The sequence below is a fragment of the Oncorhynchus kisutch genome, linkage group LG15, assembly GCF_002021735.2.
Source record: "Oncorhynchus kisutch isolate 150728-3 linkage group LG15, Okis_V2, whole genome shotgun sequence".
NCBI lineage: Eukaryota > Metazoa > Chordata > Actinopteri > Salmoniformes > Salmonidae > Oncorhynchus > Oncorhynchus kisutch.
The window spans coordinates 19,497,231-19,515,088 of record NC_034188.2 but is presented as its reverse complement, the minus strand read 5'-3'; the positions used below and the strand labels follow the sequence as shown (position 1 = coordinate 19,515,088).

At 45.3% G+C, this 17,858-nt stretch overlaps 1 protein-coding gene across 1 annotated transcript in view; it reads right to left on the bottom strand.

The window, feature by feature from the left end:
• The window catches only part of sorbs2b (sorbin and SH3 domain containing 2b), a 73,687-nt gene that overhangs the window by 12,939 nt on the left and 42,890 nt on the right, over positions 1-17,858 (bottom strand). Inside the window, exons 12-19 of the mRNA XM_031791375.1 lie at positions 14,948-15,034; positions 13,963-13,995; positions 9,363-9,412; positions 8,281-8,582; positions 6,179-7,879; positions 588-673; positions 446-492; positions 233-347 (exon numbers count right to left, since the gene is read on the bottom strand). Of these exons, the coding sequence (XP_031647235.1) occupies positions 233-347; positions 446-492; positions 588-673; positions 6,179-7,879; positions 8,281-8,582; positions 9,363-9,412; positions 13,963-13,995; positions 14,948-15,034 (2,421 nt within the window). The remainder of the gene's footprint in view (positions 1-232; positions 348-445; positions 493-587; positions 674-6,178; positions 7,880-8,280; positions 8,583-9,362; positions 9,413-13,962; positions 13,996-14,947; positions 15,035-17,858) is intronic.

Genomic DNA, 17,858 nt, shown 5'->3' with positions numbered 1-17,858 from the left:
GGGAGAGATAGGCTGTGGGTTCAGGATAGGGGACAAATATGAACTCAAAGTTATTCAATAATGTGCATTGAAAACCCACATTGAGACAGCTAGAAGAGGAGAGAGAAAAAGAGGAGAGGAGAGAGGAAGAGAGGAGAGATGAGAGGAGAGATGTAAGAATAAGAGGAAGGGAGGAGAGATGATAGGAAGAGAGGAGAGATGAGAGAGAGGAGAGTAGAGAGCAGACACTAACCTCCACATAGGAGATGGGGAAGATCCCCAGCAGTCCACGGTGCTCTCCTTCATACCAGTTGTTGTCAATCTGCCTGATGATGTACACCGTCTCCCCCTTCCTGAAGGTCAGCTCCCTGCACAACACATGGACCATTAGCGTCATGGCTGAGGGATGCGTCATTGTTGTCTTCATCTGAAATACTAGCAAACATTGGGTTTGATCTGTACTTACTTCACTGTCTGTGCCTTGAAGTCATATACAGCTCTGGCTGGCTGTTTCTGTTGAGGGCATGGAAAGAAACAATCAATCATCCCTCAACCGGTGTTCAGTACAAGTGTCAAATATAAATCGGAGGCCAAATACAATTGTTTACCTCTCTGACTTCAGGGGTTGGTATCCTGATCTGGGGGGTGTGGCGGCCCCCATCAGTGTAAGAGTGGCCCCTGGTGGGGTCCTGGTCTGTGAGAAAGGGAGAGAAGGCCACAGTGAGGAACAGAGAGGAACAGTCCATACAGACACTTAACATGCAAGGGAGGAGTCGATGGCAAGGGTATGAGAGGAACAAAAAGAGGTCTATTAGATAAAAAATGTGATGAATCAAAATAAAACTACAGAAAAAATCTAAACCCTTATCTAACCTAATGTATGGTATGGGAAACAGACTCAACTTCACCACTCCCCACTGTAGAAAGGTATCTGTACTGTCCTGGATTCCCTACAGCTCGCTTTAAGGCACGTAGACCAGATGTAGGAAATAGGGTGCCATACAGCTGTATCCAGTTATATTTTCAGTAGCGAGCCCGTCTCTCTCAATGACTCCAAACAAGAACATTTATATCCAGCAGGAACAAACACCCTGGATGGAAATGTACATTTTAGTGATTTAGCAGACACTCTTATCCAGAGCGATTTACACCGAGTGACAAAACATTAAGAACACCTGCTCTTTCCATTACATAGACTGACCAGGTGAATCCAGGTGAAAGCTATGATTGTGTATTTGTGACATACAGAGGGTGAATGGGCAAGACAAAATATTTAAGTGCCTTTGAATGGGGTATGGTAGTAGGTGCCAGGCGGACCGGTTCGTGTCAAGAACTGCAATGCTACTGGGTTTTCACGCTCAACAGTCCCGTGTGTATCAAGAATGGTCAACCTCCCAAAGGATATCCAGCCAACTTGACACAACTGTGGGAAACATTGGAGTCAACAAGGTCCAGCATCTCTGTGGAACGCTTTCGACACCTTGTAGAGTCCATGCCCTGATGAATTGAGGCTGTTCTGAGGGCAAAAGGGGGGGGGGGGGTGCAACTCAACATTAGGAAGGTGTTCCTGTTTTGTACACTCAGTCCATAGGAGCAATTGCCTTGCTCAAGGGCACATCAACATATCATTTTCACCTATTCGGCTCAGGGATTCGAACCAGCAACCTTTCAGTTACAGGCCCAAATCTCTTAACTGCTAGGCCACCTGCCACCCACTAGTATTTATACTGCAGGTCAGCACTGGGTGCTGATGTGGTCTTAGTGGGGACTGCTGCCAGAAAACCTCTCTTTGCTTGGGATAGTATGTCAAGTAAAAGGGGGCCTGCATACTCTGGTCAATGGTCCAGCAACTGGAGTTTCAATCATCAGTTACTAGATATTTCTCCCAACAGTAGGAAAAGACACACTATGTGCTGTGCCAAAACCACAGACAGGATACAGACATAAGTATCAGGCTATGAAGCAGACAGGTTGACATACCCACTTCTCCTCTGAGGAAAAACACATTTCTAGGAGAGGAGTATCTGTCTCTGTCTCTCCCCATGCCAACATCCCACAGAAGCCTTTTTAGACAGCCCACCTCAGCTGCTCTCCAGTCATATGCCCCCTGCTATGTCTATAAACAGAAGCTTTTAGACGAGACACACACACACACGGCTGCATCTCTTTAGAGTAGCAGGGAGACACAGGTCCTGTGGTGGGCTTCATGTTGACTGAGCTGTGGACAAAGACTCAACAACACGAATGCCTTATAAACATTTATTTTCACACATTGTATCGCCTGTGCCGACTGGTAAGGCATTCCAGATTCGAGATTAGCCTTCGGTGACGGGAAAGGTTCATCAGAAATAGGTCAACCAGAGGGCTGGTAAATATGTTTTTGGTGTATGGGGGTGTCGCCCTCAGCGATGGGAGACCAGACCAATGTGTACACGTCTCAGGGAGTGAAGAGGCTAACTTCCAATGATAACACAAATACATGTAAATAAATCTAAAAATAGACTAATGTTGGGGAGAAAAATAACCAACATCATACGAGAAAATATGAATAACCTGCAATAATGAATGCAACAGAGTTAGGGGGGGGGGGGGTGACTTGATGAATACAACAGAGTTAGGGGGGGGGGGTGACTTGATGAATACAACAGGGTTAGGAGGGTGACTTGATGAATACAACAGAGTTAGGGGGGGGGGTGACTTGATGAATACAACAGGGTTAGGAGGGTGACTTGATGAATACAACAGAGTTAGGGGGGTGACTTGATCAATACAAAAGAGTTAGGGGGTGACTTGATGAATACAACAGCGTTAGGGGGGTGACTTGATGAATACAACAGAGTTAGGGGGGGGGTGACTTGATGAATACAACAGAGTTAGGGGGTGACTTGATGAATACAACAGAGTTAGGGGTTGACTTGATGAATACAACAGAGTTAGGGGGGGTGACTTAATCAATACAACAGAGTTAGGGGGGGTGACTTGATGAATACAACAGAGTTAGGGGGGTGACTTGATGAATACAACAGAGTTAGGGGGGTGACTTGATGAATACAACAGAGTTAGGGGGGTGACTTGATGAATACAACAGAGTTAGGAGGGTGTGACTTGATAAATACAACAGCGTTAAGGGGGTGACTTGATGAATACAACAGAGTTAGGGGGGGTGACTTGATGAATACAACAGAGTTAGGAGGGGGTGACTTGATGAATACAACAGAGTTAGGGGGGGTGACTTGATCAATACAACAGAGTTAGGGGGGTGACTTGATGAATACAACAGAGTTAGGGGGGGGTGACTTGATGAATACAACAGAGTTAGGGGGGGGTGACTTGATCAATACAATAGAGTTAGGGGGGTGCCTTGATGAATACAACAGATAGGGGGGTGACTTGATGAATACAACAGAGTTAGGGGGGGTGACTTAATCAATACAACAGAGTTAGGGGGGGGATGACTTGATGAATACAACAGAGTTAAGAGGGTGTGACTTGATGAATACAACAGAGTTAGGAGGGTGTGACTTGATGAATACAACAGCGTTAAGGGTGGTGACTTGATGAATACAACAGAGTTAGGGGGGGTGACTTGATCAATACAACAGAGTTAGGGGGGTGACTTGATGAATACAACAGAGTTAGGGGGAGTGACTTGATGACTACAACAGAAATAGGAGGGGGTGACTTGATCAATACAACAGAGTTAAGGGGGGTGACTTGATGAATACAACAGAGTTAGGAGGGGGTGACTTGATGAATACAACAGAGTTAAGGGGGGTGACTTGATGAATACAACAGAGTTAGGAGGGGGTGACTTGATGAATACAACAGAGTTAGGAGGGGGTGACTTGATGAATACAACAGAGTTAGGAGAGGTTGACTTGATGAATACAACAGAGTTAGGAGAGGTTGACTTGATCAATACAACAGAGTTAGGGGGGTGACTTGATCAATACAACAGAGTTAGGGGGGTGACTTGATCAATACAACAGAGTTAGGGGGGTGACTTAATCAACACAACAAAGTTAAGGGGGGTGACTTGATCAATACAACAGAGTTAGGGGGGGTGACTTGATCAATACAACAGAGTTAGGGGGGGTGACCTGATCAATACAACAGAGTTAGGGGGGGGGTGACTTGATCAATACAACAGAGTTAGGGGGGTGACCTGATCAATATAACAGAGATAGGGGGGTGACTTGATCAATACAACAGAGTTAGGGGGGTGACCTGATCAATACAACAGAGATAGGGGGGTGACTTGATCAATACAACAGAGTTAGGGGGGTGACCTGATCAATATAACAGAGATAGGGGGGTGACTTGATCAATACAACAGAGTTAGGGGGGGTGACCTGATCAATACAACAGAGTTAGGGGGGTGACTAGATCAATACAACAGAGTTAAGGGGGGTGACCTGATCAATACAACAGAGTTAAGGGGGGTGACTTGATCAATACAACAGAGTTAGGGGGGGGGGTGACTTGATCAATACAACAGAGTTAAGGGGAGGTGACCAGATCAATACAACAGGGTTAGGGGGGGGGGGTGACCTGATCAATACAACAGAGTTAGGGGGGTGACTTGATCAATACAACAGAAATAGGAGGGGGTGACTTGATCAATACAACAGAGTTAAGGGGGGTGACTTGATGAATACAACAGAGTTAGGAGGGGGTGACTTGATGAATACAACAGAGTTAGGAGGGGGTGACTTGATGAATACAACAGAGTTAAGGGGGGTGACTTGATGAATACAACAGAGTTAGGAGGGGGTGACTTGATGAATACAACAGAGTTAGGAGGGGGTGACTTGATGAATACAACAGAGTTAGGAGAGGTTGACTTGATGAATACAACAGAGTTAGGAGAGGTTGACTTGATCAATACAACAGAGTTAGGGGGGTGACTTGATCAATACAACAGAGTTAGGAGGGGGTGACTTGATGAATACAACAGGGTTAGGGGGGGTGACTTGATGAATACAACATAGTTAGGGGGGCGACTTGATCAATACAACAGAGTTAGGGGGAGTGACTTGATGAATACAACATAGTTAGGGGGGTGACTTGATCAATACAACAGAGTTAGGGGGGGTGACTTAATCAATACAACAGAGTTAGGGGGAGTGACTTGATGAATACAACAGAGATAGGGGGGTGACTTGATCAATACAACAGAGTTGGGGGGTGACTTGATGAATACCATAGAGTTAGGGGGAGGTGACTTGATGAATACAACAGAGTTAGGGGGGGTGACTTGAAGAATACAACCGAGTTAGGGGGGGGTGACTTGATCAATACAACAGAGTTAGGGGGGGGTGACTTGATCAATGCAACAGAGTTAGGGGGGTGACTTGATGAATACAACAGAGTTAGGGGGAGGTGACTTGATGAATACAACAGGGTTAGGGGGGGTGACTTGATGAATACAACATAGTTAGGGGGGGCGACTTGATCAATACAACAGAGTTAGGGGGAGTGACTTGATGAATACAACATAGTTAGGGGGGTGACTTGATCAATACAACAGAGTTAGGGGGGGTGACTTAATCAATACAACAGAGTTAGGGGGAGTGACTTGATGAATACAACAGAGATAGGGGGGTGACTTGATCAATACAACAGAGTTGGGGGGTGACTTGATGAATACCATAGAGTTAGGGGGAGGTGACTTGATGAATACAACAGAGTTAGGGGGGGTGACTTGAAGAATACAACCGAGTTAGGGGGGGTGACTTGATCAATACAACAGAGTTAGGGGGGGGTGACTTGATCAATGCAACAGAGTTAGGGGGGGTGACTTGATCAATACAACAGAGTTAGGGGGGGTGACTTGATCAATACAACAGAGTTAGGGGGGGTGACTTGATCAATACAACAGAGTTAGGGGGGAGGTGACTTGATCAATACAACAGAGTTGGGGGGGTGACTTGATCAATACAACAGAGTTAGTGGGGCGGGTGACTTGCTGGAGGGAATCATGCTTCTCAGACATTCCAGAAGATGGAACCACTCACAGGTCACTAACTCAAGAACAATACCCCCAAAGACGGGTGGAGAATGGTAGTGGTGCAGGGGACAGAAGGGGAAATGGAAAGAACTCAAACTACAACACTCCACGACGACCCATAAGGTGAGAAAGAGGTGGGTCGGGGGAGATGGGAGGGGACTGGTGGGTGTGTTTATGAGAACCATCCACCTTGGTAGTAGTCGTCTTCACAGATATGGCTGTTGTTGTTGGGGTCTGTGAGGTGATAGGAGGCACTGTGTGAGAGGCGGCTGTACTCAGGCTGGTAGCAGGTTGGGCTGGGCATGCCGTCAGGCTGAGAGGGGTATGGCTGCTCCTGCTCCAGGGTCTGGGGCCCAGGGACGGGGCTGGGTCCCGGGCTGGGGCTGTGTCTGCACAGTGCCCTGAGGGAGGAGCTCCTCTCTGGGATGTCTGGCAGCAGCTCGTCCAGGAGCTTGTGGAGGATTCTGTTGTCGGGCAGGCTGCCCCTCCTCCTCTCGGCCCGGATGTGTTCATAGATGTCCCTCAGGGCTTCGTCCAGAGCCTCGTACATGGAGCTCTTATAGCAGGGAGGGGGCCTGCTGTGGGTGGAGACTGCCTGCCTGTGGCTGTGGGGAGGGGAGCCCCTCTTCCTCCTGAACGGTACCGGACTCACAAGGAAGGCCAGCTTGGACTGGGTTGACTCTGGATCCTCGGCTGTCAGCTGCTTGGCCCTCTCGTGTTTGAGCATGGTGCTGAAGCGTGTGTAGGAGGCAGGGCATCGGCCCTTACAGTTGCTGACCAGGTGCTTCTGCTGGTTATGGTTAAGGTTATGATGACGGTGTTGGTGGTGATAGTGGCCTGAGCCGTAGGGGCTCTCAGACGACGTCCTAGAGCAGCGGTCGTAGTCACTCTCACTACAGAAGGAAGATCCCTCTATCTGGATGAAGTCACTGAGATTGGACCTGATGGCGTCATGATCACTGTCTGAGTAGACTTCCTGCTGGGAAGCTGGTCTCTGGGGGTAGACGTGGTGGTGGTCTCCAGTGATCTGGATGTGGATGGGCACACAGTTGTTGGTAGTGGGAGCGTTGATCCTGGGGTAGTGTGGCTGGCCCTCAGGGCGGTTCCTGGCAGGGGGGTCCTCGTCTAGCAGGGACTCGATGGAGAAGCATCGCTGGGGGCTGCTGCCCCTCCCGGACGGGCCCCCCGGGGTAGCCTCACCCTCACCCCCACCCCCTAGGTTGGGCATGGACTTAGACTTCTGGATGAGGCTCTCGAACTCAGAGATCCTGTTGTGCACCATGTCCTGGGGCACCTCTTCGCTGTAGCCCCTCCAGCCGGCCAGCCGGTCCTTGTGCAGCTCGCTCTCGTACTCCAGGATCCGGGCTTTCACAGAGCAGATGACCTGGGAGCTTTGGGAGCCTATCAGATCCTGCCTGTTGATGTGGTGCATCTTCTTGTACAGCTTGAGGAAGCCTGGTGCATCGTGGGCCGAGTGGTGCTGGGTTCGCTCTCTCAGGGGGCTGTCACAGACGCTGAGATCTTTGCCCTGCTGCTCACGTGACAGGAAGTCTACACTCTCGGAGCGAACCTGTGAACCTACAGAACCTCCCGGACATCCTCTATCTTCTGCCAGGAGGTCGTCACAGCTCCAGGACTTGAGTTTGGGAGAGGTTGGCTTTTCCTCAGCAGAGCTCCAGGCCTCGGCATTCTGGCTCTGGACATGAGCCTGCCAGCCGTTCTTCAGGCACACATCAGGGCTCTCATCAGAGCCCTCAGGGGGCTCAACACAGTCAAAAGCCTCATCATAAAGACAAGGAAACACTGAGTTATGTGAGGTATTGTGTTTGGGACCTGGAGAGGGACCTGGACAACTGAAATGGGCTGAGTAGGTGTTGCTAATATCCCCACCTTAAGGTATATCCACCAAGAGCAGCATGGTAAGAGAGAGACATGAGAAGACATTAAAAGGTTCACGTGGAAATCAGCCAGGAAGAGCTGAAGACAGAGTGGGGTTAGAGAGACACACAATAAAAAAAGCTGATAAGAATATAATGTTTATACATAGCTGAGTGGCAGACCGTTGTTAGCCACAGAGAGGAAATAGTACACAGAGGATAAAGTATTCCATAGCACTCATAGATTAATGCACAAAGCATGCACTACACTTTAAAACTTCTCATTCCAAGCCAAACGTTACACTGCTTTTTAAATTGAAATACATAAGTCTAAGCAACTGTTGATGTGGTCTGTTTCAGTATCTGTCTTCTCTCAGTTTTATCAAACCAGTGAAGTTCAGAGATGGGCCCTACCTTTGGATTTGGAGGGGGAGGCAGGGGAGGAGCTTGCCACAGGCTTGCGTAGGCCGCTGCTGTAACTACTGCTACGTGGAGGTTCAGAGGGCCGTCCTGAGGAGTTGAGGCCGCTGCTGTAACTGCTGCTACGGGGAGATTCTACAGGCCAGGAGACTGGGTGGTGGCTGGTGGTGCTATTGGGCCCTGACAGGCTGCTGGATGTACTCTGGCTTGTGGTCAGGGTGCTGGCTGGTCTGGGCTGCTGGGCTGCTACCTCGGACTTCCTCCTCTTCCTGTAGTCACTGGTTGAGCTGTGGACACTGATAGATAGGTTAAGTCCTGAGTTTGCCACACATTAATTCAAGCTATACTACCGTTCAAAAGTTTGGGGTCACATAGAAATTTCCTTGATTTTGAAAGAAAAGCTAATTTTTTGTCTATTAAAATAACATAAAATTGACCAGAAATACAGTGTTAGCATTTCTAAGTGACCCAAAACTTTTGAACGGTAGTGTAATCAAAATAGACCAACAGTAAATTGCTTACGTTTGTATTTCTTTTCATACATCATCAACTTTGGTTTAGTGTTATTTTGCCAGACAACAGCATGCCTCCTAATGGGTCTTTAAAATGACCAGTATTCCACACACAAACCATTCCTCCTCATGGGATGAAACATAATTCCCAGTATGAGATGTGAATGTGAGCCTCATCAACAACTCTTCTTCAGATAACAGTTGTCTACTGATTGTATCCATACTGTTACAGTAGGCTATAATGTTTATTACAGTACGCCCACTTGGAAGACAGAGCTGTGAGGAGTGATGACAAGTATAGATTTGCCCTAGCGGGCCACAGTGGAAGAGGTGTGGGGGGGGCTGAGATTCATGGCTGAGTTGACAGCACTCAAGGGCACGGCTATTCCAGCTGTCCCACTCAGAGCACACTGCTCCATATATACAGTACACTGGGTAAGGTGTTGCCTGACAAACTCCACATAAAGCAAAGAGTCTGGGCCATTTTGTTAAAGATGTGTCAACATAATTTGCTATAGACTCTTGAGAATCAATGGTTGTTTAATAGAGAGGGATCTGACTTACCTTGATGGCCTGTCTGTGTTCCTGTCTGTAGAGGCCTGTTGGAGGGAACTCTGAAAGCGAGCAGAGAGCAGCTTGAGTGCCAAGTGAACAGACAGACTGTAAACAAACAGAGCTCCTTCAGAAAGCTACTATACCCAGCACCCTCTCACAGCAGCCTCTGTCTGAGAACACAAGTGAACAGACAGACTGTAAACAAACAGAGCTCCTTCAGAAAGCTACTATACCCAGCACCCTCTCACAGCAGCCTCTGTCTGAGAACACAAGGCTTTGGAAACATCCATGAAATGCTGAATTAAATATCTTCCAACGTCAACCTTTAACATTTTTCCTTGGCTTCTGTCACTGTGAAAAGGGTATGTTCCTCTGTCAAAAACCTACAGCGATGATTCACTTACGAGAGTTTCAATGTCGAACAAGGCAGGGAACTCCTTGTACACCTGGCTGGAGAAGATGACCATTCCCCCTGCTACTGAGGCAGAAGCCTGGTAATAGTTCATTAGTTGCCTCTTTCTCTCTCTGCCCAACAGAGCCCCGGACATTTTTTTTAAACCCTCTTTAAAAGTAGACCTGATGCCGGTTGCCAGGAATGGAGTGTCACTGTGACAGACTGGTGACCGGTAAACATAAATAATGTTCAAAGCGACAGCTACCGCACAGGCAAACACGTCATCGGACAGACCAAGACCCCCCGTGACGATCTGTCTCAGGTCCAGGAAGCTCTATGGTTGATTATATGATATCCTAGCTACCTACCTCCTGCCATAACTTCTACAGTGGCTTCCTCCAATATATTCATCATATAATTAATTTAATGGCCACGTAAAGTTTTATTTGTAATTTTTAAATTTGACCTTTATTTAACCAGGCAAGTCAGTTAAGAACACATTCTTATTTTCAATGACGGCCTAGGAACAGTGGGTTAACTGCCTGTTCAGGGGCAGAACGACAGATTTGTACCTTGTCAGCTCGGGGGTTTGAACTCACAACCTTCCGGTTACTAGTCCAACACTCTAACCACTAGGCTACGCTGCCGCCCCGTATTATTTGAGATGAGTGTGTAACTTACTCTTATAGTAAAATAGCTACTTTGCAAGGTATGAGATACAAAGCAAACTTGGTCTATAGACGGAAAACAGACAGAGCTGTATCATCAGAAGTGATATTCATCACACTGCCTGTGAAGTACAGACATTGTATATGGCAAATCAACAATGTACAGTACCTATCTAGTACTTTCCCCCTTACTGACAATTCAAAGAAACAAATCCTACCTTACAGTGTTTAAGTCCTTATTTGTGATGTTATCTCAAAGAAGTTCCTGTAACATTCACTGGCAGACAAAAGATACTTTACCTCGTCAGTAAGGGGGAAAGCTACTTCAAGCTACTTTACCTCGTCAGTAAGGGGGAAAGCTACTTTAAGCTACTTTACCTCGTCAGTAAGGGGGAAAGCTACTTCAAGCTACTTTACCTCGTCAGTAAGGGGGAAAGCTACTTTAAGCTACTTTGCCTCGTCAGTAAGGGGGAAAGTTACTTTAAGCTACTTTACCTCGTCAGTAAGGGGGAAAGCTACTTTAATCTACTTTACCTCGTCAGTAAGGGGGAAAGCTACTTTAAGCTACTTTACCTCGTCAGTAAAGGGGAAAGCTACTTTAAGCTACTTTACCTCGTCAGTAAGGGGGAAAGCTACTTTAAGCTACTTTACGTCATCAGTAAGAGGGAAAGCTACTTTAAGCTACTTTACCTCGTCGGTAAGGGGGGAAAGCTACTTTAAGCTACTTTACCTAGTCAGAAAAAATGTGGGTGAAACTGGATATATGTTGAACAAAAATATAAAACACAACATGCAACATTTTCAGTTCATATAAGGAATACAGTCAATTTAAATAAATAAATTAGGCCATAATCTATTGATTTCGCATCACTGGGCAGGGGCGCAGCCATAGGCACAGCCACTTGGGAGCCAGGCCCAGCCAATCAGAATTTGTTTTCCCCACAAAAGGGCTTTATTACAGACAGAAATACTCCTCAGTTTCATCAGCTGTCCAGGTGGCTGGTCTCAGATGATCCCACAGCTGAAGAAGCCGGATGTGAAGGTCCTGGGCTGGCATAGTTACACATGATCTGCGGTTGTGAGGCCTGTTGTACGTACAGTACTGCCAAATTCTCTAAAATGACGTTGGAGGCGGCATATGATAGAGAAATTAACATTACAACTGAACGCTCCCTCAAAACTTGAGACATCTGTGGTATTGTGTTATGTGACAAAACTGCACATTTTAGAGTGTCCTTTTATTGTCCCCAGCACAAGGTGCACCTGTGTAATGATCATGCTGTTTAATCATCTTCTTGATATGCCACACATGTCAGGTGAATGGATTATCTTGGCAAAGGGGAAATGCTCACTGACAGGGATGTAAACAAATTGGTTTGCCTGCGATCTTTTATTTTACCTCATGAAACACGGGACCAATACTTTACATGTTGTGTTTATATTTTTGTTCAGTATGTAACATGATACTCTAGTAAACATGTCCACATAAAGGTCTCTGTCAGAGCCTATTGAACCAAAGCAGAAGTCCTAAATACTAATACTGTCTCTAGCTAAGACATATAGACTATACACATTATCAAATTATATAATGTAATACTCTCAAAAGCAAACATGGCAGTTGACAATGGCTGTTGCCTCAACAACTGACTTGCCCGTTAACCTACTGCTTTGAATCAATGACATGACAAAGAAACACTATGAAAAAGAAAACAAACAATGGTGACTGTTCTGGGGAGTAAAAGAGACTTTCAGTAAACTTTCAGCCTTTCCTGAGAGTAGTTTCAGGCTTTCCCGAGAGTAATTTCAGGCTTTCCTGAGAGTAGTTTCAGTCTTTCCGGAGAGGAATTTCAGTCTTTCCTGGAAGTAGTTTCAGTCTTTCCTGAGAGGAGTTTCAGGCTTTCCTGAGAGTAGTTTCAGGCTTTCCTGAGAGTAGTTTCAGGCTTTGCTGAGAGTAGTTTCAGTCTTTCCTGAGAGTAGTTTCAGTCTTTCCTGAGAGTAGTTTCAGGCTTTCCTGAGAGTAGTTTCAGTCTTTCCTGAGAGTAGTTTCAGTCTTTCCTGCGAGTAGTTTCAGGCTTTCCTGAGAGTAGTTTCAGTCTTTCCTGAGAGTAGTTTCAGTCTTTCCTGAGAGTAGTTTCAGTCTTTCCTGAGAGTAGTTTCAGGCTTTCCTGAGAGTAGTTTCAGGCTTTCCCGAGAGTAGTTTCAGCGCCAGGTGGGGCACTGCTACTACTGTACTAATAATACTAATAATACTACTACTGCTGTGCCTCTAAAACTGCTACTACTGTACCTCTACTACTACTACTGCTGTACCTCTACTACTGCTACTGCTGTGCCTCTACTACTACTACTGCTGTACCTCTACTACTACTACTACTGTACCTCTACTACTACTACTGCTGTACCTCTACTACTGCTACTGTTGTACCTCTACTACTACTACTGCTGTACCTCTACTACTGCTACTGCTGTACCCCTACTACTGCTGTACCTCTACTACTACTACTGTTGTACCTCTACTACTACTACTGTTGTACCTCTACTACTGCTGTACCTCTACTACTACTACTGCTGTACCCCTACTACTGCTGTACCTCTACTACTACTACTGCTGTACCCCTACTACTGCTGTACCTCTACTACTACTACTACTGCTGTACCTCTACTACTGCTACTGTTGTACCTCTACTACTGCTGTACCTCTACTACTACTACTACTACTGCTGTACCCCTACTACTGTTGTACCTCTACTACTGCTGTACCTCTACTACTACTACTGCTGTACCTCTACTACTGCTGTACCTCTACTACTACTACTACTACTGCTGTACCTCTACTACTGCTGTACCTCTACTACTACTACTGCTGTACCCCTACTACTACTGTACCTCTACTACTACTACTACTGTACCTCTACTACTACTACTACTGCTACTGTTGTACCTCTACTACTGCTGTACCTCTACTACTACTGTACCTCTACTACTACTACTGCTGTACCCCTACTACTGCTGTACCTCTACTACTACTGTACCTCTACTACTACTACTACTACTGTACCTCTACTACTACTACTGCTGTACCCCTACTACTGCTGTACCTCTACTACTGCTGTACCTCTACTACTACTACTACTGCTGTACCTCTACTACTACTACTACTACTGCTGTACCCCTACTACTGCTGTACCTCTACTACTGCTGTACCTCTACTACTACTACTGCTGTACCCCTACTACTGCTGTACCTCTACTACTACTACTGCTGTACCCCTACTACTGCTGTACCTCTACTACTACTACTACTGCTGTACCCCTACTACTACTACTACTACTACTACTACTGCTGTACCCCTACTACTGCTGTACCTCTACTACTACTACTACTGCTGTACCCCTACTACTACTGTACCTCTACTACTACTACTACTACTGTACCTCTACTACTACTACTACTGCTGTACCTCTACTACTACTGTACCTCTACTACTGCTGTACCTCTCCACAAAAACAGTAGGGGCTGAATAACAGGCATGCAGTGGCATGTTTACCTCAACTATATAATCCAGACGTTTTTTAGGAGGCTGAACCCAGAGGCAGAGGATGAGGAGATGAGAAGGAGGAAGTGGAGGAAGAGGAGGCAGGGGCATCATGAGAAGGAACATGTGGAGAGAGTTACATGGTTAAAGATCACTCACACACTCAGCTGTGCACCTACACAACTCTTGTGTGTACAAAGAAATAAACACTTGTGAATGCTTGTCCAAACATGAACACAACACACACCAAACACAGCAAAAGTAAGAAAAGGAAGGATGAATAAGCTCGATCAAGAAGCTACATGCAAAAGCAATCAACTGAAAATGTGTTGAAAGCTCTCAGAGTGCTCAAGCAGTTGCTGTGAGGCAGGTCCAAAGAGTATATGGCAAGCAGTATTACACACCATAGATCATGTGATTCACTCTGGTGCTAAATGACAACATCATTGCAAACATGCGTTCCACATCAGTGAATTGTGCAGCCTCGGCCCTACTGCTGTGAGGTCCAAACAGTCAAGCATGTAAAACAACGACAACCCTAATCACACCACAGGTCTGTGACAACACGTTGCTAAAATGTTGGATGAACTGAGCAGAAATATTACATTTTTAGTCCCCGTCAATGGACTGACATCATCATTGTCAATTATTATATATTTTGTTGCCCATTTCAGCCAGTTATTTCTGGCCTCTCTTCTGACAGAGGTCAAGTATTTTCCTCATCAGCGGAACAAACACAACCACTGTGCTTGCGTCCCAAATGACACCCTATTCCCTGTAATGCAATATAAAGGGAATAGAGTGCCATTTGGGACACCTGTGATATGCTATTATGCTAATAGTGCACAACATGTTCATCCCACTGGGGCACAAGCTTAACACATGGCCACACATTCCCCACCATGGGGCTGCAGTGCTAGCAGCCGCAGCCAGGGGGCGATACATTAGCACCTTATGGCGCTGGCTAACGGAGAGAACCACAAAGGCCCTCACTTACCGGACGTCCAAACTCCAGCTCAGCAAAGAACTTATACCAAGGCTCATCCTCTAAATCTACCTCAGTAGGGTTTGAGTTACTAGTATTCTGGATTGACAGGGTGGAGAGGAGAGAAGAGAGGGAAGAGAGGAAGGAGCGGAGGAAAATCAACACAGAGTAAGGGTGAGAATGATCCATGATAAACAGCAGAGTAAAATGGATGCAAATGAACAGCAACATTGGGAAAACAATTGCAAAAAGGTACTAAGTAATATATAATTAGAAACAAAGTAGGCATTGGTTTCAAGCTGAAAAAGAAAGGAAATTCACATGAGCACCACCACAATGCCTACTTCACACCTGCTCTACCAAGGTTTTACACCACCACAATGCCTACTTCACCCATGCTCTACCAAGGTTTTACACCACCACAATGCCTACTTCACCCATGCTCTACCAAGGTCTTACACCACCACAATGCCTACTTCACCCCTGCTCTACCAAGGTTTTACACCACCACAATGCCTACTTCACCCCTGCTCTACCAAGGTTTTACACCACCACAATGCCTACTTCACCCATGCTCTACCAAGGGTTGCCAGCACACAGCTTTGACCCACTACTACAGTAGCTATGTTGGTGTATTGTACTTCAAACAATGTGTAGGCAGGTTGCTTAGGATTAAAACCATCGTAACCAGCCGAATTCATTCATTCACAGGGTAACCTCAAGAACACACCAGCAGAGGGCAGTAAGTCACCACAACATGAACCTTGATCTATCCACAGAGCAGTACAGTACACTTTCACTGAGAAACAGTGCGTCAATGTACTGCAGCAACACTCATTGGGAATCATCTCAACCCTCAGAAACAAGATATTTAAAATACACTTCTTGTAAGCAATAACACAGATCCTCAGTCTGAACTGCAATGGTATTTGTCCGCAGTCTCAAGCAAGCTTTGAGGTAATATAGCTTAGGGGAGACTGGGGTAAGTTGGAGATAAAGGGTTTGTTGGGATAAAGGGTTTGTTGGGGTAAAGGGTTTATTGGGGTAAAGGGTTTGTTGGGGTAAAGGGTTTATTGGGGTAAAGGGTTTATTGGGGTAAAGAGTTTGTTGGGGTAAAGAGTCCGTTGGGGTAAAGGGTTTATTGGGGTAAAGGTTTCATTGAGGTAAAGAGTTAGTTGAGGTAAAGGGTTTATTGGGGTAAAGGGTTCGTTGAGGTAAAGAGTTAGTTGAGGTAAAGGGTTTATTGGGGTAAAGGGTTCGTTGAGGTAAAGAGTTAGTTGAGGTAAAGGGTTCATTGGGGTAAAGGGTTTATTGGGGTAAAGGGTTCATTGGGGTAAAGAGTTAGTTGGGGTAAAGGGTTCGTTGAGGTAAAGGGTTTATTGGGGTAAAGGGTTTATTGGGGTAAAGGGTTCATTGGGGTAAAGAGTTAGTTGGGGTAAAGGGTTCGTTGAAGTAAAGAGTTAGTTGGGGTAAAGGGTTTATTGGGGTAAAGGGTTCGTTGAGGTAAAGAGTTTATTGGGGTAAAGAGTTCATTGAGGTAAAGAGTTAGTTGAGGTAAAGGGTTTATTGGGGTAAAGGGTTCATTGAGGTAAAGAGTTAGTTGAGGTAAAAGGTTTATTGGGGTAAAGGGTTCGTTGAGGTGAAGGGTTAGTTGAGCCAAAGGATTAGTTGAGCCACCCTTGTTTCTAGGAATACAAAATCAATAATTTGACCAAATACTTAGGAAGAGATAATCATTTCATGGAGTCTGTGAAGGAAAAAACCACATGGAAAAAATGAAAAGCAAGTTAGGTCCAAAAATCTGATTTTGATCAAGTCAACTGAATTTATTGTGTTAAGAGGTTTCATGATGCTTGTATCTAAACCAATGTAGGTAGTTTTAAGATTGTTCTATACATCAGTTGGAGTCTTTATAAGCTTCAATATGAGGTCCTAAACCTAGCATGAAAGTGCAGCTTGTAGCTTTGTGGGCTATTATAGTCAACATGTTTGCTTTGGGGTAAGTTGAGCCTATGGCCACAGGGTAAAGTTGAGCCAAAGGCAAATTGAGCAAATTGAAGCGTTTTCTTCCCATGCGTAATGCAAGGCATTATCGCTGGGATATTTAAAAATATATATTTCACCTTTATTTATACAGGTAAGTTCATTAAGAACATATTCTTATTTACAATGACGACCTGGCTATGAGGTAATGACAGTGCCTGGCCTATGTTTTAAAGTGTTTAAAGTACAAAGTGTTTGTTCGGTGTTAAGCCTTTGTTAATAAACAATATAAAAAATTATTAAAAGGCAAAAACAGTGATTGTGAATGTGCTGAATTGTGTTTGTGTTGAATTGTGTTTGGGAAATAAAAATAGATATGGTTTTAAAAAGGTAGTGGTAATATTTAATTCAGGACAGAAATGTGTAGGCAGCTTAACTTACACTGTCTCGCGGGTCAACTTACCCCATACCCAGGGTAAGTTGTCCCCAAAGGACCACTTTTAATGGACAACCTATGTTTTAAAAACTGTAATATTTACATGAATTCTGAATTATTTCCAAGGATAGACAACATCCTGAAATATATGTAGATATCATTGTTGGAAATAATATTATATTTCCCTTGATGGAGTGATGCTGAATGTAAGACATGGCTAAACTTACCCCACTCTCCCCTACTGGAAAGAGGAAAACAGTAAATACCTTTGGTAGTCTAATTACACTGCCACTGAAATGAAATACTGCCACAAAATAAACCGTGTTTCTGTTCCACGTAAGTGGCTCAGAACAATGGTGCATTTCAAACCACTCAGCTAATGAGATGAACCCTGCAGGGCACATGGTCTGCTGCTGAAACAGTCCACTGCTAATTACATGCTAGGAGGAGTGATATCAACAAGGGTAATTTAGTTGAGTTCAAATGTCATCCCAGCAAACCAGG